This window comes from Erpetoichthys calabaricus, chromosome 5 (genome assembly GCF_900747795.2).
Source record: "Erpetoichthys calabaricus chromosome 5, fErpCal1.3, whole genome shotgun sequence".
Classification (NCBI taxonomy): domain Eukaryota; kingdom Metazoa; phylum Chordata; class Cladistia; order Polypteriformes; family Polypteridae; genus Erpetoichthys; species Erpetoichthys calabaricus.
This window is the reverse complement of record NC_041398.2, coordinates 106,333,916-106,357,001: the sequence shown is the minus strand read 5'-3', so window position 1 is coordinate 106,357,001 and position 23,086 is coordinate 106,333,916. Positions and strand designations below refer to the sequence as shown.

The 23,086-nt window shown below is 37.5% G+C and overlaps 1 protein-coding gene across 2 annotated transcripts in view; it reads right to left on the bottom strand.

Moving 5' to 3' along the window:
• Positions 1-23,086, bottom strand: part of corin (corin, serine peptidase) — a 215,654-nt gene that overhangs the window by 4,140 nt on the left and 188,428 nt on the right. For both annotated transcript variants that reach the window (XM_051928354.1, XM_051928355.1), the window contains exons 16-21: positions 19,260-19,383; positions 14,953-15,069; positions 11,220-11,269; positions 3,417-3,591; positions 1,395-1,666; positions 1,167-1,300 (exon numbers count right to left, since the gene is read on the bottom strand). In XM_051928354.1, the coding sequence (XP_051784314.1) occupies positions 1,167-1,300; positions 1,395-1,666; positions 3,417-3,591; positions 11,220-11,269; positions 14,953-15,069; positions 19,260-19,383 (872 nt within the window). The remainder of the gene's footprint in view (positions 1-1,166; positions 1,301-1,394; positions 1,667-3,416; positions 3,592-11,219; positions 11,270-14,952; positions 15,070-19,259; positions 19,384-23,086) is intronic.

Sequence of the window (23,086 nt, the reverse complement as noted above, 5' to 3'; positions counted from 1 at the left end):
CACAAGCTCACTCACCGTGCACCCTCAGACAAATATATTTTAAGTAAAGTGACAGATTCTGACCTCATTAAAGCAGCTTCTCTTTTCATTTCAGCCAAAGAGGTGCCTCTCCTTTCTTCCAATCAGTGTTGAGCTGGTTAACATTTACATCCTGCCATTTGTTGCCATGTACAAGATAATACCTCATATTTCTATTTCTCAGTTCATTAATCCACTATCTTTAATGTACAACAAAGTAATTCTCTCTTGCACACTTCTTTAAGTACTGTAATACCATCAGTAAAGGAGGACTACAGCTAAATTACTGTAAAGCCTTGAAAAGCAGATACTGAAAAAAATGTCAATTTACAGATGAAGGATCAAATCATTTAGAGTGAAAATCAGCCGATTGTGATTGGCTGCTGATCGATCGGAGCATCATTACAATCCTTAAAAAAGGAAATATTTTGGGCGACTGTAATTCTTGTTAATAACAAAATCATCAATACCTTTAGGTTTAGGATTGTCATTATTAATGCCAAACATCTTCACTTGAGATCCTCCCTAAACTCCTAAAGCAGCCTGTTCTGTCTGTAATTAGCAATGCATCAAAAGCAACTCCACAAAATAATTTGTCATAAATATGTCCGAATATATACTAATACAGGAAAGAATGAAAATAAAATAGATGAGAGTTTTCCTATGGGGCAGTGCTTTAAGAGCCATGCCTCGCAGTACGGTTTTTAAAAACTATGGAATACAAGACAATAGGTAGTTTAGTAGATAGAGAAAAAAAGGAGAGTGAAGCAGAAGAAAAGCACTTGTGGAAACAAGAGGGCAACAACACGTGAAGCCCCGATTAGAGGTGGAAGCGATGCCTTTTCAAGATTGACACCTTCAAACAAAGAGCTGGCCTTTATTTAGCCAATCCAGAAAGTTGTCCAACAACATTATATTGTCCTGTAGACTCTTATGTACCCATCATTCAGAGTTCTAAGCATTAGTTATTAAGTGGGCAAGCACTGCAGGTACTGAAATGCTATTGATTTTGTTCGTTTGACCTTAGTGTTTGTTTTACTTTTATTCCACAAAAAAAATGACAAAACTTTCTGAAGTGTGGCATGGTTGTAAACACACATAAGTTGAGTTTTTATTTTTTAATAAAGTTTGTATTGGGAGGTTCCTACCATACAAGAATCCACAGTTCCAGATTCATATCCAGCACATAACATTCTGGAGGTTATGGTTTTCATATCAAAGTGAGTTTGACACTTATCCCTTGAAATAATACGAACTTCTCCTTCTTGTAATTTGAAGGGCACTGAAAATATTAAAACAAAGCACCATCGTTAGCTTCCTTAATTACACAGAATATTTCTTTTTCCGATAATCATGCTAGTTCCTAAGAAACTTACTTCTGTTGCCCATGTGCCCCCAGCCAGTTATATAACAGTATGTGTCCGGTTGGGCAGACTGGTCCCTGCTAGGCAAGCACACAGGTCTAACATAGCTTGTTTCATTGATTTCGGTGTCCAGTTCTACTATGCTGATGTCATAATCTACCACAGCTCGGTTATAGCGTGGGTGTAAAATAATCCGGTTCACTTGTCTGGTCTGCATGAAATCAGACGGGTGGTCCAGATTGTTGATGCCAAATACCACCCTCCAAACACTGGCTTTCTCTCGGCTGTACACAAACACATAAGGAAAACAGGTTAATGATTCAGCATTCATTTAAAAAGGGTTATGCAAGAGCTACAGCATCTGATTATAAATATCCATCTACAGCAAAGCTTGACCACACACAACTAAACACAAAAACAGTTTTTTACATTTAGAAATAATTAAATGGTTTATTAATAAAATAAAAACATATTTATCCAAAAGGTTTCCAAGGCATTTTTGTCAGGTGGCTAGCTGAGACTAAGTTAACTTTGCTATCAATATTCACATTGGGACTGCACTGTAAACATGGCCGCAGGGCTATTAATTTGCATAAAAAAAGAAGAAGGTTTTATGCGAGGTCTGTGAGCAGAAAGTTCCAAAGGTCCTGATTTTCATACCAGATTATCACCGAGTATGGGGGTAAATGATTTACATAACCATAGTGTATAAAAGATAATCAAAATAATAAAATGTGTAATGGAGGCAAAGAACTCGGGGCAGCCGTAGAAAACAACCACTGATGAGAAACGAAATGAAAGTAGGGCCATCCTTTTCACTGATTTAGGAATACAGGTAGAAGACATTGCAATACAAGTAGCAGAAGTTATTGATTTGTAATTAGTGATAATGAAAAAGAACTGGTGCATAGTAAATAGCTTTGTGCTCAACCAAGAATTTTTTTTTTCTGAAGGCCTTCAAAAGCTGTAGATTGCTGGTATAAGCATACTGTGGAACAGAAGGCCTGTATTAAAAAGTACAGAATTTGAAATTAGTCAAACACAAATGAAACATTTTTTTTTAAATGTTTAGAAGAAAACATGGAAATATCAATGAATATTTTGTTAGGTTTAGAATTTCACTTTTAAAAATAGAGACACCACCTGTCAAGACAAGAAGCTTGTAGCAGATTTTTGTGAGTCGATGTTGGAAAAATAAGGTATGACTGACCTTAGAGTAATAACATATTTCCCTTAGAGATGAAAGTAAGTAGTGTTAAGTGCTATAAATGTATGCATCTTTCATTTGGAAAGAACTACACAATTGCACATTAAAGTCAACATAATACAATGATTAGTTTGAAGCCCGGGTGCGTACAGCCACCCAAACCCCGACATAGACAGGCAGGACACAGGTTAAGCACACAACACCCGGTTTATTTAAACAGTGCACAAATCACTAACACCGTCCCTTTGTCGTCGCCTTCAATCCTCCAGACAGGCTTTGTCCTCTTCCTCCTGTAGAAGGACTCGGGACACCAATTCCTGGTGACTGACCCCTTTTTATAGGGCACCCACCAGGGCTGCAGGTGCCCAACGAGCTTCCTCCGGCAGCACTTCCAGGTGTGGCAGAAATGCTGCCAAATAGGGCCCTGAAAACAGCTATGCACACCCTGGCGGTGGCCATGGGCCCCAACAGGGTTGAGCTTCTATGCTCACAACCTGTGGCCCTGCAGGAAACCAAGGGGGCTGCCCTCTGTCAGTCCGGGGGAGAATCGGTCTTGAAAATACTCTCTCCCCCCAGTCCTTCCATAATCAGGGCATCACCGCCACAGTAGATATTCACATTCAACAATGTAGCAATAAGTAGTTACATGGAAAAAATGACTTGCCAGAAATGCTTCTCTCACAAGAGCCAACTGTATGAACTTTACATTTATTTCAAATGAAACTTTCTTTGTCTTTAAAGACACATGAGGTCTTTCTTTCTAACTGCTAAAACTCATTTTTCTTTTGTGTGTCTGTGTCCTTTCCCAACTTGACATGATAACTTACCCTTCAAAGCAATGTGCTACAGTCAGTACCCATTTCTTCCCAATGAGGACACAACCACAGATGTGACCACTGGGATCACTCTGCATGGAACACTGCCAGGGCCAACGGCCAGGGCGGCTGGTTCTACCTCCCAAGATTCTCTTGGTCATTCGAGCTGCTGGGCGAAAACCACATTCTGCAAGAAAGAGATACAAATCCAGAGATATTACGTTAGCTGTCAACTGATTTTACTAACCTATAGCAGGGCACCTTTCACATTTCTGGTATTTGACTGTTTTTGTAATTAATGTCGAAGTTTTAAGTTTCACTTTCATAAATGTTTGGCTAATATCTTCTTTAAATTACAGTGTGTCAGTGTCATTGTGTACATTTATTGACATGTCAGTGACATCAGACTGCTTCCTTTGAGCTCAGTCTGATTTCTAAACTTGTTGTTACATTCATTTAACTACTAAGGTAAGCATTAACCAGTTTGCCACTGTAGACTAAAGTAATGCTACAGTATCAACTACAAAAATACATAGTAACCAACAATAACCATCCATTTCAAAAGGGCTTAAGCTGAATTTTACTGCAGTTAGCTGTTCTGTTTCACATTGACTTTTATAAGACCTAATTCATGCATCTTAAAAAATATAGCAATACCATGGGAATAAAAAAATATATACATCTTCATTAAAATTTCAGCTTCTGTTGACGTAGAGGATGAAATCAAGACAAATTATGCCAGACATTTTTTCAGTTTTAAAAACTTTATGCAGTCACTATATGCAGTGTGTACAGTAATCCCTCGCTACTTCGCGGTTCACTTTTCGCGGATTCATGACTTCGCGGGTTTTTAAATACAAGTGATTGCCCGCCTATCGCGGAAGTTATGTTCCAGACCCATCAGCAACAGGAGAAAATCCGCGATATAGAAAGACCATATAAATAAACATTTTTATAGTTTAAGCCTTAAAATACCCATCCCACATGCTTTAAACACATGTAAACTTATAAAACACACTTTGTTAACACATATGATATGTGGATGTCGGGCTAAGGATATGAGTAACATCTCACTATTATAAAACATTTTAACTTCACGCAAGACAAGACAGTGAGACAGGAAAATTGGTGATGTACAGGCTTTTAAATTATTGACAGGCAGAGCGACAAGCAGCACAAAGTCCACTTCTCCTTAGCGTTCATTCAGCTCCCCACCCCCTTGACAATGCGAACTGCGCCTCCGGGGAGGGGGGTTTGAGCGAACGTGCGTTCAGCCCTCACAAAACCACACACACACTCCTCCTCCTTCCGAACGAGCAGAGCAACAAGCAGGCATTTTGGCAGAAGCAGCACAAAGTCCATTTCTGCTCAGCGTGAGTTCAGCTGCCCCCCTTCACAAAGCGAGTGCAGACACATTGACGTCTGATCGCTGCGTGCAGTGTGCAGTGTTGGTCTGCGGTGTTTAAGAATGCAGAAAGTGTTTAAGAGCATAGGAAGTGTTTATAAGAGTGTGGGAAAGGTTAACAAGAGAGTGAGAAAGGTTTATAAGAGTGTGGGAAGGGTTTATAAAGCCTTAAAATATGTATAAATAATAAAATAAATATAGGTCGCTACTTCGCGGATTTTCACCTATCGCGGGGGGCTCTGGAACGTAACCCCCGCGATAGGTGAGGGATTACTGTATATATGCGCGTAAATGCATATATATATATATATACAGTCAAAGTAAAAAGTATGTGAACCCCTAGGAATTACCTATATTTATGTCTAATTCCCATATAAAACATGGTTGTATCTTCATGTCAGTCACAATAATGAACAAACAGAGTTTCCTAAAACTAAAGATACACAGATTTTCAGAGAATTTTTGACCAGATTGAATAAATCATTCAAACTGTGAAACTGAAGGTTGGAAAAAGTAAGTGAATCCTAAGCTACTGACTTTTTAAAAAGCTCATTGCAGTCAGAATTTAGCACACCTGGAGTCCATTTAATGAAACGAGTTCAGAGGTGTGGCCTAGAATTACTTACTTTCTAGGTGTGCTTTTGACAAGAAGCATATCCTGATGGGAATCTTGCCTCGCACAAAAGAGCTGTCTGAAGAGCTATGATCGAGAATTGTTAATCTACATAAGGCTGGAAAGAGTTACAAAGTCATCTCAAAGATTTTAGATATTCATCAGTCTACTGTTAGGCAAGTTGTCTATAAATGGAGACAATTTGGTATCGTGGCTACTCTGCCTAGAAGTGGGCGCCCTGCCAAGATGACCCCAACAGCATAATGCAAAGTCAGCAATGAGGTAAAGAAGAGCCCTAGAGTGACAGCAAAGGACTTAAAGAAGTCATTAGAACTAACATATCTGTTTAGGAGTCAACTATGCACAAACATTGAACAAGAAAGGAGTCCATGGCAGAACACCAAGAAGGAAGGAACATTGCTGAATGCCTGAAATTTGCAAAAGAGCACTTGGACACTCCACAATGGTACTGGGAAAATGTTTTGTGGAGTGATGAAACCAAAATTGAACTATTTAGGAGGAACAAGCAGAACTTCATTTGGCGTAAAAAGGGCACTGCATATCAACATCAAAACATCATCCCTCCAGTATGGTGGAGGGAACATCATGATTTGGGCCTGCTTTGCTGCATCAGGGCCTGGACAGCTTGCTATCATTGAGGGGAAAATAAATTCACAAGTTTATCAACAAATTCTCCAGGATAATGTGAGGGTGTCTGTCCGTCAACTTAAGCTCAGAAGAGGCTGGGTGATGCAACAGGACAATGACCCCAAACATCACAGCAAATCCACAGCACAATGGCTTCAGAAGAACAAACTCCGCCTTCTGGAGTGGCCCAGGCAGAGCTCAGATCTCCATCCTATTGAGATGCTGTGGAATGACTTGAAGACAGCCATACACAGAAGACAACCAAAGAATATGGAAGAGTTAAGGCTGTTCTGCAGGGAAGAATGGGCTAAAATTGCCCCCACATGATGCGCAGGTCTGATCTGCAGTTACAGGAAGCACCTCGCTGAGGTCCTTGTTGCTAAAGAAGGGTCAACCAGTTATTAAATCCCAAGGTTAATTTTTTCCATTACCACTGTGAACGTTGAATGCGTTTGTAAAATAAAGACATGAAAGAGTAGAATTTTTTGTGTGTCATTGGCTTAAGCTCATTGTGTATATCAGTACCTGTGACTCAGATGAAGATCAGATCACTTTTTTTGATCAATTCATGCAGTAAACCAGATAATTCCAAAGGGGTTCACATAAATACACTAGCTGGCCCTGGTCTAGTTTTTAAATTGATGATCTAATTCAAATGAGATACTTGGAGCAGGGGACACACACCTCTTCCTACATGAAATGCACTGGCGCTGTACCTTTATGAAAACTTTTTTTTTTTCAATAACAGCCTGTGTCAAATGTTTGCAATTTGTTATTGTCACGTTTAAAATACCTGATATTAGAAAACACTTTCTAGCAGTTTTGAACTAACCTTCCCTTCTGAGGATTATCCATACTCTTATTTTGCATGTCAGATGTCCATCTGGCTCATCAGAAAGCTACGTTATGTATAGTTGCCCATATCAAAACATGGGAGCTAGTACAAAAAAAATTCCCATCTTATCTAATACTTGTTCTTAAGATTTGTTAATAATCGTAGAAACTGCAAATTTTCAGAAAGCTGTACATGTCTTAAGTAGTAAATCTGTACCAGAAATTGACAGGGAATTCTGTGTATAGTATATAGACTAATCATCATTTACACTTCTGCGGTGGGTTGGCACCCTGCCCGGGATTGGTTCCTGCCTTGTGCCCTGTGTTGGCTGGGATTGGCTCCAGCAGACCCCCGTGACCCTGTGTTCGGATTCAGCGGGTTGGACAATGGATGGATGGATCATTTACACTTTGTAATTTAATTGCTGCTACTTCACTTCCCTTCTACCACACACTTCTACATTAGTAACATTTACTCTTCTCATACTTTTTTCTGCAGGTTCTCTTTCTAATCTTGTCTTTTGTTTTTCAGACAATTCATGTTTGCAAGTTTGACATACTCTGTCTTCAGCACTTTTTCACATATCTTTATTTATTGTGGGTATCAATGATTGCTTAAATATGCTTGACAATTTGGTGAGAGTGCTAACTTAAATAGTATTTTCCTTGAATTTCAGCAAAACCGCTTTTACCAAGCTTCCATTAAGGAAAGAACAGAAAGTGGTTTATATAGATACAGTATATAGTTAAAATGCCCACTAAACACCAAATACAAAATTATAAAGGGTGTGCAAACTAATGTAACCAGAGCATTTTATGGTAGCCATTCTTTTTAATTTAAATATTAAGGTGAAGAATATCTGACATGCTTTATTGAAATTCTTTACACAAGCAAGCAAAAGCTGGAATTTCTATTAAGTTTATATAGGCCTATGAAAAGTGTTGGATTGGTATTACAATTTTGACTTCAGTATTGGTACCAGCATTCAGACCTCAGCACCGGTACCAAAACAGTTATGCAGCAAAAAATGGATAACTCCAAACCCCCCCGTCTAACACCAGCCTCCATGTTTTGTAACAACATCATGCCTCTCTCTATGAATTGCTTTCCTTTTGAAGCTGTGAAGACGTGATCGCATTGAAGGGGTGGTCCCTTGTGAAGTCAAGATCACATTGAAACAATATTTTCCTTGTGAAGTCCCAATTGCATCAAAGCAATATGGTCGGGGTAAGGGGGTGGGGGGGGCGTTTAGGGGTTGATCATATCAATCAATTACCCTGTGTAATTCTGATCATAGTGGAATTTGCACTGTTGTTTATTGAAGTCTACAAAATGGATGCCTTTCCACAAATGCAGAGGATGGGTTTCAGAGGAAAGCTGGCATTTAGTTCCAGTACTGAAAATTTAGAAATACTAGCACTGTACCATTTTGAAATTTGGGTTTTTCAGTGGTTTACCAGTATCGGTATACCACATAACCCTATGTCTGACATTCATTCTAATTCCAGTTTATAAGACTGACAGCTGATTTTCAGCTACATTTGTAGCAAATTTCAAAATGTTCCTTATTCACCTATAAACTCATAAATTACATTTGTTTTTCATCACACATGAATGCCTATATTTCATCATGTACAGAAGAATAACATGGTGCAGGTCTTCTAAAAATTCCATACATAATTTTAAAACTGAGGTAAAAATAAAGAATCGTCATCTCTGGAACAGTGTTGTTGGGTCCAGGGTGAGTTTGTATCGGTGTATGAATGAATGTGCCCAACTAAAGACCAGCATCTGCTACCCTGCTATCATGGCTTTAAGCTGACATCAAGGCAAATCCTGGGCATTGTCCATTGTTTTTTTTATTTCATTTATATTGCAAGAATAGAATGCAGTGTTTGCTTGAGTTCATATAATGGTTCAATTGAGGTAATATTGCCAGAGGTATGTTTTGCTCAATGCAATAATTTACCACACACAGTTTATGCTAATTTCACTGATTAGTTGTTTTTCGCATTCACTCAGTCAGTAATATTCCTCCACTCCATCCCATTTTCCTGGGCTACTGCTAGTTTATTGAGCCTTTATTGAAAAAGTGCCAATAATCTTCATATATTGCACTGTCTGGGTTGCTGACCTGAAGGTTGTTGCCCTGAGTTTCTCATGCTTGTAGTCAGTGGTTGCTAGGCCACTTAGTGCTCCACTTCTGAGGGCTTGTAAAGTTTGCTGTGACCTATCTGGGATTGCATGAGCTGACTGAACTCTTATGTTCCGGCACCAAATATTCCACTGGTGCGAAATCATGTTACAGCAAGGCTGGATTCTTATTGAGATCCAGGGTCTCTCCTTCTGGAACAGACGTATAGAGGGCTGCAGTGGCTGCAAGTTTTGTTGTTAATTTGTTTTTTCACAATGAAATGGGCACAATGGCGCTGCTGCCTCGCAGTTAGGAGACCTGGATTCACTTCCCGGGTCCTCCCTGCGTGGAGTTTGCATGTTCTCCCTGTGTCTGCATGGGTTTCCTCCCACAGTCCAAAGACATGCAGGTTAGGTGCATTTGAGATCCTAAATTGTCCATAGTGTGTGCTTGGTGTATGGGTATGTGTGTGTGCGTGTGTGTGTGTGTGTGTGTGCGTGCGTGTCAATTCGAATAAGAATTTTTAAATATAGATTCAAATTATATTCAAATAGCGATGTCAATTTTGATAGCCTAATATAATCACAGTCCTGGTTCAAAACAAGATCCGCATTAAACACAGATTGTTAAGATTGTTCTACACTGTATGTAGAAAACATTTTATATACACGCTGTCCTCGATATAGTTACCTGCGTCAAAGAGTAACATTACATTTTGTATGTGTATATTGTTGTGATGTGGTGAGTGCAAATCATGTCATATGTGTGTGTGATGTAAATATAAGCAAAATGTACACAGACTTTGAAATATTAAATAAAATAAATCAAAATCTTAGCATAACCAAGGTGGGAACAATCCCCAGTCCACTGCAGATCTGAGGAGAAATATGGATAAGGTAATAGGTCATTACACTGTTAGGAATTCCAGTGAAGGACACAGTCTGATGCTTTCCTGCCTTTGTGGAGATGTGGTTCACAAATTGGTTTGATGTATTTAGACAAAAATATCTTATATTGTCCCTTTTTATTTTGAAACGTGTTATTGTAATTAATAATTCTAAGACAATTTGTGACTAAAATGCTTTGCAAGTTTCTCTATAAGTTGTAATATTATTTGTCTTCAACACACTACCACCAGCACAAATTAGCAATACATTTTCAGCACTGTTCAGATTTTACACTGAAATGAACCTTTCCCTTATTCTTTAATGAAGTGGTTTATCTGTGACGCTTGTGTCAAAGGTCATTGCTGCTTATATTTATTTATACAGTATGTACTACTGATATTATGAACATTCACATTCTTAAATAATGAAAGCATTGCATACTTTGGCTGACTGTTTCAGGGTCCTATTGTCAAAAACATGCAGAAATTGTTTCTTTCCATTCATTTTATGAACCCCCTTAGTTCAGTACAGGTCACGAGAAGCACAGCCTGTACCTGCATGAAGCACAACGCAGGAAACAACATTGGGCATTGCTGGACTGGCAGAGGGCACACTCACTCATACCAGGATAATTCAGAGGTCCCAGTCAGCCAAACTTGCATGTATATGAGATTTAGGAAGAAACTGGAATATTTGGAGGAGGCCCACACCAAGATAGTGGAAAAGTACAAAAATCGCCCAGTCACTGAGGGGAATCAAACCTAGGTTGGTGTCTGGAGCTGCCAGCATTGAGACTCACTGTTCCACTACAGTTTATATTAAAGCAAAATAATGGCTTCCAAAAGAAAAATAGTTTTGTTTTCTTTCTTTTTAAAGGCCATGTTAACAGTATAGAAACAGTGCACATTTCTCACATACTATATACACATTAATAATAAGATATAGATCTAAATGGGCAAGATAGTTATTACATCTGCGGTGGGTTGGCACCCTGCCCGGGATTGTTTCCTGCCTTGTGCCCTGTGTTGGCTGGGATTGACTCCAGCAGACCCCCGTGACCCTGTGTTCGGATTCAGCGGGTTGGACAATGGATGGATGGATAGTTATTACATTATTTCCATTTTGTAGGCTTTTAAGGAACATCAAAGCAAATAAAGATGTTTCATAATCAGCTTTGATATTTTATCAGTTCTTTTTAAAATGTTTAAAGTTACTACAATGAAAAATTTTTTTGTCGCCTGTTTTGTTCAACAAGGCAGCCAGATGCAAGAAAGAAAAATAAAATCAGCATACCTTCCTTCTCACAGACAATTGACACTTTGCTCCGACTATGACAGGGTTGCCTGTGGGAAGAAACAAAAGTAAAAATTATAATTTGTACCTGTTTTGTTTAATACAGTAGAGTCTGTACTGATCTACAAGTATAGCCTGTAGATTGTGCCACCAATCAGTCATCCACTGATTAACTGATGATTCTTCCTTTTGCTGGGTACGCTTGTATCACTTACTGAGACCCTGGTGAAGCAGTCATCAGTTATTTTAAGGTAACTCGGTAATATTAAATTTTCATTGAGTTTTAGCCAGAAGTGTGGAAGCTGGACTAATAAATAGCATGCTATTGTATTTATTTTAAATATGAAAATATTCCACAGTGTCAGTTAACAATGCAGCAGAAGAAATACTGGAAAAAATGGTTTGTGATATCTTTGTCATATATAATACAGTAAGATGCATTTGTATGCACTCTCTGTCCTTGTAAATACTGTAAAATGTCCAAAATCCAGAAAATCCAAAACATGTGACTGTCTATTCTCAAATACCATTGTTCATGCATTAAAGCATTATTTCCTTCATCAAACAGAGCAGCATGTCTCTTAGTTGGTTTGATAAGGGCTTGGCTCGGCATTGTTGTTGACTGCAGTCATTTTCCACTATCTTCTTATATAATGTGCTACCGTGGCTGTTCGTTTGCCTGTCCAGGATTTTAAATCACCTGTAGTTCACAAACCGTTTGAACTATTGACCTGAAATTTGGTACACATATACTATGTGACGTCTACTATCCGCTTCGAGGTGATGACTGACCTCCAAGGTTATTTCTCTTTTTATTTTTATTTTATTGTAGAATCAACTTTCGGCAGCGGCCAGTAGGGCAGCTGTGCGGCGCATGTGTACAGGCGCTGTTCTCATTCCCTACCACCTTCGCCATCACTTCCCCTATCTCTTCATATCTTAAATCATTCTTGAGGCAGAATGAAGAGTTAAATGCCAGCTTAAGTGAAAAATTAAAGAAAATGTACTAAGTAATTTCAACACAAACACTGACTTAATCAGTTTTAACGTGAAAAGATACAGACGAAAGAAGAGAAGAAGCGGGCCGCTAGGGTGGAGGAAAGAAGAGCTGCTCAGGAAGCAGCAAGCACATCAACCTCTGAGCAAACGAATGATAAACTTACAGAGAAAGAGTATGAAATCTATGAATGCTCAAATCAAGTGTATTGACTTGTACAAAGAGAAGCACAATGCATAAGACACAAAGTGACTGCTAATGTATAGTAGACTTGGGTGGATGCACTAATGTGAGATGAAGATGTTAACATAAGTCACAAAACATGAGGAGCAAAATGGTGAGCAACCAATGAAGCTAACTATTTGGTAATATTAGTCTACACTCAAAATAGTCAGTTGTAAAGCTACACTCTTCTTTTGCAAAATTGTGTGTTTTTCCTTTATTTTCCATTTCATTTTATATAATTTTACTACTTTGGGACTTCTCTGTATGACTGAGTAAAAAGAAAGTAAATATGTAAAAAGGAAATAGAACTTGGTCTGGGTTTTCCATAACTGTGCTCTGCATAAACAGATTGCATAAACTCAAACATAACAATTCAATTTTTGGATTTAGACGTTTTACATCTGCAAAATGCCATTTCATGTTAATAAATATGGGCAGTGTGACCACATATTCAGTTTAATCTACTAATACCATACTGACTTTGTATTTAAAACAGATTTTAATACTAAATTGAAACAGCATTCATCAGGAAAAAGTAGAATTTCTTTTTACTCTTTGTTATGAAATCTTCACAGACTGTTGGCCCTTTTTCTTATGAATATGTACATGTTTGGTTGATGTCTTTATCCAAGGCAACTTAGAACATTTGAGATATGATTGGTTACATTTGTTTTGTTTATTCAGTTGAAGCACAGGGAGGTGAAGTGACTTGCTTGTGGTCACACAGTGTCAGTAGCGGGGTTTGAAGCCACAATATTAGAGTTGATGTCCAAAGCCTTAAACACTATTCCATATTTACTGCCCTGCTGCTCTAAAACCTGATTTGCTTACTTGTGGTAGTAGTATGCAATATTCTGTTCTCAGCTTGTACTGTGAACACCTAAATAACTTGTTATTAATTAATTATTCTTACAGAACTAATTTAAAGTGTCATTCTTTCATCAGGCAGCACAGTGGCACAGTGGTAGCGCTGCTCCCTCGTAGTTAGGAGACCTGGGTTCGCTTCCCGGGTCCTCCCTGCGTGGAGTTTGCATGTTCTTCCTGTGTCTGCGTGGGTTTCCTCCAGGCGCTCTGGTTTCCTCCCACAGTCCAAAGACATGCAGGTTAGGTCGAGTGGCAATTCTAAATTGGCCCTGGTGTTTGCTTGGTGTGTGTCCTGCAGTGGGTTGGCACCCTGCCTGGGATTGGTTCGTGCCCTGTGTTGGCTGGGATTGGCTCCAGCAGACCCCTGTGTTTGGTTTCAGCGGGTGGGAAAATGGATGAATTCTTTCATCACAGCACTCCCTATTCCTTCCCAAAACTCGTATTCATCGCTAACTCCTTACTGATCATCTGTCTATGGAAATGCTGATTTTCTTTACATGAAATGTATATGTTTTTTTTTATAAAGGTGTTCAAATAAAAACAGTTTCAGGTTTCACCTAACTCTGTCTTTTCTTTATAATTTCTTAAAAGCATTTTAGAGTTTCAAAGCTTTTCACTTTAGTAATATGAGTTTGTTTGAAGCTGTTAGAGCTGTCTACACCCATGCTAGCAGTATGGAAAGGACAATTAAACAGCTGGGCATATTTCATTTTACGTATTATTAATAAAAACTGCATCTTGCTTATATTTTATATGTGTTGTGCCCATTTAAGATTGTATTTTCACACAAAAATGTAAATTTTCATTTTGCTTGTTTAAAAATAAATTAATGACTACAGTGCATATTTTCTGAAAATAAAATGATTACTTTGTTTTTACAGGCTGAATGTGCAATATGCCATCTGTCTAATTTACAGTTGCACTTCGTATTTTTAATACATTTTGCTGTTTCTTCTGTTTCAGAATAAAAAGAAGCTTTTATTTGATTTCTATTATAACTTACCGTTACCCAAACTTTTACCTGAATCTTAGCTGAGATTCTGAAAGTATTTGAAAGGGTAAGTTACAAAACTAAAGCAACTAAAATAGAGAAACAAGCTTAAACGCTTGAAATGTTAAAAAATAAAAATCAATTTAAGAGGCTAAATCGATCTTTCTGGGAATCTCACTTTGTAACAAAAATGTATGCTTTGTGATCCCTGTTGCCCTGAACTGGATAAGCATGTTAGGAAATAGATGAATGGATGGATACTTTGTGACATACTCTAGCCCTCCACCAAGCAAAGGACTATATATATTTTAATGAAACACCTTGATCATATTCAGTGCTGCCCTTATTTAAGAAGTTTACTATGAGCCTTTATATACATGGAGTGGGCAAAAGCAGGTTTACAGTGGTTAATTATGCAAAAAACTTTATTCTTTTATATTATTTATTTATTAATTATTGTATTATTTATTTGTATTATTTGTCTTCTTCTTCTGAAAGCTATTGAGTTAATAAAGCTATTGTAAAAACCATACCCTGCATGTCTTTTTCCATACGAAGAACTGTAAACTTACCTTTGCCCACCCCTGTATATTTAATTTTTTTTTTTTTTGTAAGACAGAAACACAGACTTTAGGTCTCTGAATGCCTTTTCATACCCTTTGACTAATAGCATTTGCAATGCAGAAACATTTTGGTGTCTCCAGTTAGAGTCCAAATGCAACCACTTCTTACGTCCATTTGGTTCATGGACCATCTGAGTGATAGGAATCCCCCTGTAAAAATGAAATCATCAAGGTAAATACAATTAATATGGTACATTTACTGTATAGATTTGATTACTGAAAAACTGATTACTTATCATTACATAAAATAAGTAATTGTGTCAATTAATAATTTTAAATCAGTTAGCTTAACATACTGTATCTGGTGGAAAAATTAATGAAAGCACAGTGTATAGTGTATATTAACAAATGGTCAATATGGGTTAAGAGCACATAGATCAAGTTTCACAAATGCTAGAATTTTATTAAACAAAACCACTCGATCAGAGAAGTGCATATGATATTATATATCTTAACAAGGTACTGCTAGTGATCAAACTATAAAAACCAGAAGCAAGGTGTGCTTACTCCAACCTTCATTTAACTTAGCATTTCCTTACTGAGTTGTCTTATTAATAATTTTGGTTAATAGCACTGATGAAAGGCAAAACTGATAATTATCTGAGTGATTAAGTCCTTTTTCCTGCAACTTTGTATTCCAATCGTGCAAAAACATTGCAATGCAATTTCAAATGAGTCTGGATTTGTTTTTTGAGCTAACTGAAATAACTGGGACACCGATAGACTGTGGACAGTTTTATAATCAGTTTGTCATGCCACTGGCCCCTTACCTGCATATTTAATTAAATATGTAGGATGAAGGAAGAAAAACCTTCAAAGACTTTTACTGAGGGGTATTGTTTTTTTCACACCAATGTAAATAATGAAAATAATGAGTTTCATTTATTGTAGTTAAACAGAAATCCAAAAATATCCATTGTCAATCATTTAATTTTAAAAGTTCCAGTCTCTTGTACAGTGATACCTTGAGATACGAGTGCCCCAATGTACGAGTTTTTTGAGATACGAGCCATCACTAGTTCGATTTTTTGTCTTGAGTTACGAGCCAAAATTCGAAATACCAGCCATCAAAGAGCTTGTCCCCACACATTCCTAGGAACTGGCGACAGAGGAATTGACGGAACTACATACGCAGCAACATATGGAGGTTCTGCAATTAATCGGTATCGTGGAGGAGGTTATCTCTTAAAGTGAGATAAAGGAAGTGTTTGCAATGTGAGAAAAAGTTTTGAACTTAAAAGAAAAGAAACACCCTGAAAAAATTACAACCGATCATACAGTGGCGCTATTTAATGACACTTGCCTAACGCCTGACTTTATTGATAAGAAACTGAACGTGCAGCCGCGCTATTTAATGACATTTGCCTAACACCTGACTTTATTGAAAAGAAACTGAACGTGCAGCCGCGTTATTTAATGACACTTGCCTAACTCATTTCAGAAACATTTTAAAGGGGAGGACTAAACAAAGCTCCTTGGACAGGTTTCTATTGAAACGCCCTGCGAATGAAAGTGAAGAAAGCGTGGCAAAAAAGAAAAAAACTAGTGAAGAAGAAAATTAAGTTAAGCAAAAGTGAAGTGAAAGAAAAAAACATTACAATACGCTAATCGGCTTTGCCAACGTCTGTTTATTTCTTTAGATTCTCTTTTATGTATTAGGTTTTATTTTGTTTGTATACAATATTTGTTCATTATAAATACATTTTTCTTATGTTGAAAACATTTAACAAAAAATTGGGGTGGTTTTTTGGGGGCTGGCACGAATTAATCTCATTTCAATTAATTTCAAAAATTAAATTAATTTGAGATACAAGCATTTTGACTTACGGGCTCGGTCATGGAACGAATTAAACTCGTATCTCAAGGTATCACTGTATTTTCATGCACATGCTCATGGTTATATTTTGAACTTTCTTTTTTTACATAATTACAGTTGAAGCTATGGAACTTTGTCATTATATATGGCTATTGGCTATTCAGGCAAACAAAACAAGCAGATAAGGAAACTAGAGATTTTAATTCAAGTGTAGAATCTAATAAAAACTCAAGTCAACAGGCATTACATTCTACTATATTACAGTTTTTTTCACTAATCATTGACATTTATACAATCCCTATAAACTCTGTTGAAATAATCACTCTATCAGTGAGTTGATGATTTTCAACACACATGCACATTTTGAAATGATGATTTTGTAAGTGACTGTATGATTTGATTTTTTAAGCGTTCATTAGGCTAAATCAGTGTCACAGATAAATTGGGGCAAATGCAAAAATGCAGCCAAAGAAAATAAATTTGCACATTAAAACTAAGGGTGGGCTATATATTGAATTTCTGATTTAATTTGACGTTTAATAGATATCAATACACATAAGCCAATATTGTGATGTTCAGCACCTTCATATGATTTTCAATTATTTCTTCTGAACATTAAATAAAATCAGCAATACACCAGTGTGTTTTCTAAATGTATTTATGCTAACTCTTCCCATAATTCTTGGCAGTGATGAGCGTGAAAAAAATGGAGCGATGATCAAAAGAGGAAGAGTTTAGAACTGGTAGGGTTAGTTCTGCTGTTTTCAAATGGTTTGTTTTTACCTGGGATGTCAATTCATGCAGCACAATATCTAAAGATAAAACACAGTAAGAGGCCATCCAGGGATTTTATAATGTGCCCTTCTGCCTCCCTAGCAAAATGGCTCCTTCTAAGCAAAGTTTCAGAAAATGTTTGTTGTTCTATTGCATATTGCAAGAGTGGACAAGCGGCAGATAACAACTTCAATGACTTATTGTACTATTGCAAAACACACTTTCACCTACTTACAGTAAATTGTGCCCTGAAAATACTTAAAACTTTGTCAGTAGTCCAATAACTACACTAGTCACAAATTCACATCACACTACAAGTGCAATGTCTGCACAGCATAAGCCCTTGTTTGTCCATTCACATGGCCTCTGCTCTTATACTGACAAGGTACAAACAGCCTTCATAGTTGTCTTTTCTGTAAATCATTCTTTGCTCGTGTATCAGGCAAACTGCATTATCGCCATTTTATCTTCACGTTTTGAGCAGATGAATTAAACTTCTTAATTATAATAATGTATAGTCAATGTTTAGTGCATTCGTTTTGTATTAACATTTATAAATATGTTGTTGTGGTGATCTTGGAAGTCAAAAATAAGCTAACAGCTAGAGGTAAGTCCCAGGAAAATAAAATACAAATTAAAGAAGTAAAAATCTGTGTGATTTTTATAATGCTAGATTTTAAAATGACTACCATCTTAATCTAGACAAGTACCAACAAAACATGTCACTCATATAACAACGTATACTATACTCAATTATTATTTTTGTAGACAGGTAACATGTTGCATCTTTATCTAACAGTAAGACTAATCACTGCTGTCAATACTCTCATGTTCCTGATTACTAATGGATTTTTTATAATTATTTAAAGTGACTTCCAAAGTGAAGAATCTAATAAGAGGCTCAACAGATCCCTTATTTATGAGGAATTAAAACACAAAAGCACATGCTCATGACAATCAGCAGGCTTCAATCAGAAAATCATATATTTAACAAAGATTTCTTAAGCATCCGCCATTAGTAATTGTTAAAGATTGTTCATGACCAAATATATACAACAAATACTAGAAAGATTAAAGTTTCAGTTTTCATGAGAATGGACAAAATTGAATGAATAAAGGACAGCAGATTGATATAAAGCCAAATACTGCTGTCTCAGTGCAAGCAAAAGTCTCACTCTTTAGATCTGGACAGGACCATTTTATGTGCTAGTTGTACGTAAGTGTTCAAATACATACATTTTTTTTTTTAGTTTATTTACATTAATTAAACGCAAATCTACTCAGTACAGGTAATTACGTGCATTTCTGACTCCCAGTGTAACACCCATTCTTGGCTTCTGCAAGGATACACTATAAAGTCCTGAGCAGTGACAAAAACAATTTGTTAAATATGTAGATGAACAAATACTGTAGGGAATTATGTAGATATTAATTTAAGTCTAACAACTACTGTATCATGAAAAGGGGGAAAGGAAGCGCAAAGGGTGCGACTAACTGCGTATCAAAGTCAATTCGTTTTCTGTTAGGTTTTAGATACAGGCCCTGTGGTTATCTTTTAGTAGTTAACTCATAAACATCTAACTGACATTGCTGCCTTCTGTCACTGAAGAAATAAAGTATAAATATGTCTCTATTTCCATTTATCACTTATTTAAGTGGGAATAAGCTAAGGGATCAGTGGGATCTGCTCTTAGAGCCTGTACTTATGCACTTGTTTCTTCAGCAACTCCCAAAAACCTACTGACCTTACCGTAAACCCATCTGCTGACATGCTAGTGCACTCAGGTCATCCTGCCACTCGTCAGCACATACATGAAATTCTGTGGCAAACTTATGAACTGTCAGCAGGGAAGGAGTTGTTTTTGACAGGGTCACTGCAGAAATAAAATGTTAGGTTTTAAGGAAAAACTCATGAAACAGCACAGTTACTTACATTACACAAATTATTTGAAACCGTCTGGCATGCAAAACAAAAATGTTTTCAATGTTTGACAATATCATTTTACTTTTTCTTTTTATGGTTCTAGATGAGGACAGAACAAAAATACTAAAAGATGTATAATTAAAAAAAAGTTAGGATTAGGGTTAGAAAATTCAGTTGATACATTGTTGGTAAATATAACATCAAATTTCTCATTACAATTAATAAAGCATAATGTTCAAAGAGTCAGCAGCGCTTTGTTTTGCTTGATGGTATTTCTTTGTGAGTTTGCATGTTCTGCCCCGGTTGTGTTGGTTTCCTTGAGGAATTTTGATTTCTTTCACAGTCCACAGACATACAGTACATGCATACATTTTGGGTATAACTGATGGATAGTAGTCAGGGTTGGTGCTTCTCTTGGCACAGGTTCCAGGACTTGGTTATAGAAAAATAAGGGAAGTATAGAAAACATGGATGGATGTTGTACGAAGACAGAATACCTGGGGGACAATATAACAAAACAAGTTGTACATGCGGCAATTTTTCTTTCTCTTTTACTTCTTTCTCTTTTAATTCCACCTCTATTGGTCAGAAAGAATTACAAGAAAACTAAAATACTGGTGGGGAACACTCACCAGCACATGCTTTACTGCACATGCTTTGCTGGAGTAAAAGAGGCAAAAAACAGCTTTAATATATAATTAGCACACTTAAGACATTATAATTAATAAGCAATAATAATATGCCTGAAAGCAGCATGGGCTCTGGAAGACTGCAAGGTCTACTGATACACATGATTACTCTGACACTTATCGTATATGGGGAGTATTTTGAATTAAAACCTAACATGAAGGTCTTTGAAGATGTGGGAAGAAAACTGAATTATCATAAGAAAAAAAAAAATATGCAGATATAGAAAAAACATACACAGTACCAAAAAGATAGTAACCACGTATTGTATTTGAACCTACAAAGCAGCGGCAACATTAAGTAACCACATACAAACTGCAGAAACTACCATTGTTCCATTAATTTTTAACCCGCTATCCAGGTCAGAGACACAGAGTGCCAGTGTCTATCCTAGAGTACAATACATCAGCCAACATTGGAAACAGGGCCAGCCTGTCACAGGACATACTCGAAAAAGAAACAAGGTACCCCCATTCACTTTGGGTTAATGTAGAGTCACCATTCCGTGTAATCTGCATGTTTTTGTCATGTGGGAAGCACACTACAGTAGGAGTTGGGGGGTTCAAGAAGATAGAGGGTAACTTGTATCTGATAAATACAAGTATTACATAATATAGATTACCAGGTATGTATATTAAAAGGATCTCTCATTAGAGTTTACTTTATACATTTCAGGGAGTAGATGTCTGCCTCAACAGCATCAGGCACAAGCTGGTAACCAACCTCAGACACACTCTTGCACAAACTAATTCACACTGGATCAGATGAAGTGCCAGTAACCCATTTTGCATTCTTTGAGATGTGAATGTAAAAACAAAGGAATATGTCCATCCATCCATCCATCCATTTTCCAACCCGCTGAATCCGAACACAGGGTCACGGGGTCTGCTGGAGCCAATCCCAGCCAACACAGGGCACAAGGCAGGAAGCAATCCTGGGCAGGGTGCCAACGCACCGCAGGACACACACAAACACACCCACACACCAAGCACACACTAGGGCCAATTTAGAATCGCCAATCCACCTAACCTGCATGTCTTTGGACTGTGGGAGGAAACCGGAGCGCCCGGAGGAAACCCACGCAGACACGGGGAGAACATGCAAACTCCACGCAGGGAGGACCCGGGAAGCGAACCCAGGTCCCCAGATCTCCCAACTGCGAGGCTGCAGCGCTACCCACTGCACCACCGTGCCGCCAAGGAATATGTAATGAATGAAAAAATTATGTTTATGATTCAATAGTTGTAAAACAGGCATAATCTGAATAAGTTGAACAAAGACATATTATTTCAGATTTTTAAAAATAATAATTAAAAAGTTAACAATAGAAAGTAATTCTTACATTAATGCATGAACAGTGCAATTTTATATATGTTCAATGTATGATACAATGTTGCCTTTTATATAATCTACTAAAGGTCAGCATGTATGGGCGCAAGTGGTGAAAATAATAACCAAGACTGAAAGGGGTACTAAGTGCCCTTTTCAATCATTTTTTTCTCCTCCACTCTATTTGGGACTGAAAACTGAGTGTTTGAAAGTAATATTGTGAATCTGCAGAGAAAAATGTAGGACAAAGTTGGCATTGCCCATTCTGCTAGGCTTTCGTGGCACACCAGGCCTGTTAAGAAAGCAGACTTAACTGAGATGTAGGGGTCCAGCTGCATTTGCATTTGCATTCCCAAATAAGTGACTGAACTCTAACTTGTACCAGGATCTGTCCGGACTTCATCTGATAACAAAGGTGTAAATCAGAGTGGCACTGACATCTCTCCGGGGGCCCCTTTGTAGACCTATTAAGTCAGAAGCTGCGAAATGGACTCAAGCAAGGTCAAAGACCTATGACAACTGAAATGAACAGAAGAACTCACCTATTAAAAGACACTGATTTTGTAACTGGAAGTGTCTTTAATTAAATCAGGCGAAGGTTCAACTGCCTTTAAAACTCTGCACCATCTTGAAGAATTTCTCTGGGATATTCACTGGACACTCACTGAACTCCCTGGGGATTCTCACTGGGCACCCTCTGGGAATGGAAAATATGCTAAATGACCCTAAACGTTATGATCCGCTCTCTTGGAGAGCTGAACCTAACAAGCTCTTCTCTTTGTGAACCTGAGAGCTGAGATCCACTTTGCCAAACTAAACAGTGAGCCACTCTGAAGGTTATGAAGCAGCCATCACTTCAAGAAGGGAACTTCAGTATCTACACTCTAGTGCCAGAAAGAGTAATGCTTTAACTAAGATGCAGATAACACAGCAAAGGGCTTAAGAGCAGAAAGCAAGCTGAGGAAGCAGCAGCACAGCACTGACATGTGGCAAAGAGAAAGATAGTACTCCAACGCATGAAGAATCTTCTACTTGAACCTGGTGCAACAACAAAGCATCAACGTCACACAACATCGGACATCATCATCAAGACTTGGTATCGTTAAACTATTTATCTATGCCAAGATATAGCAGAGCTCTAAATACCAGTAAACAGTCAGCCTATATGTTATATGATTATTTGTCTGGTCTGTCTGCACCCAGTCTTATAAGTCAAAATATATATGCAGTTATCACATTTCTATAATCCTTGTGTTTATTAATAAATTTTATTATTCTGTTTACTTAATCGAGTGGGTCTCAGTTACCTTGATATAAGTCTAAAGGCTGGAGAGCCCTCGTACGATAGAGAAAGGTAAGGTAAATAAAGTAGGAGACTTGCCAAATTATTGGATTAATTACTGTTATTGCTGAAAGTAAATTGATAATTAACCAAGTTAGAAAATTTCTTTTTAAAATCCTACATTATTATGGCATCCACCTGGGTGGTCATCTTATTGATCATCAATCATGAAAATTCTTACAGCAATGAAATCATGAAGTCCATATAAAGGGACCAAATTTCTTTTTGTTGCTGTATAAATTAAATTCCTTTACTGTCTGATTCTCAAAAAAGGAAACCTTTGGATGCCCAGGCA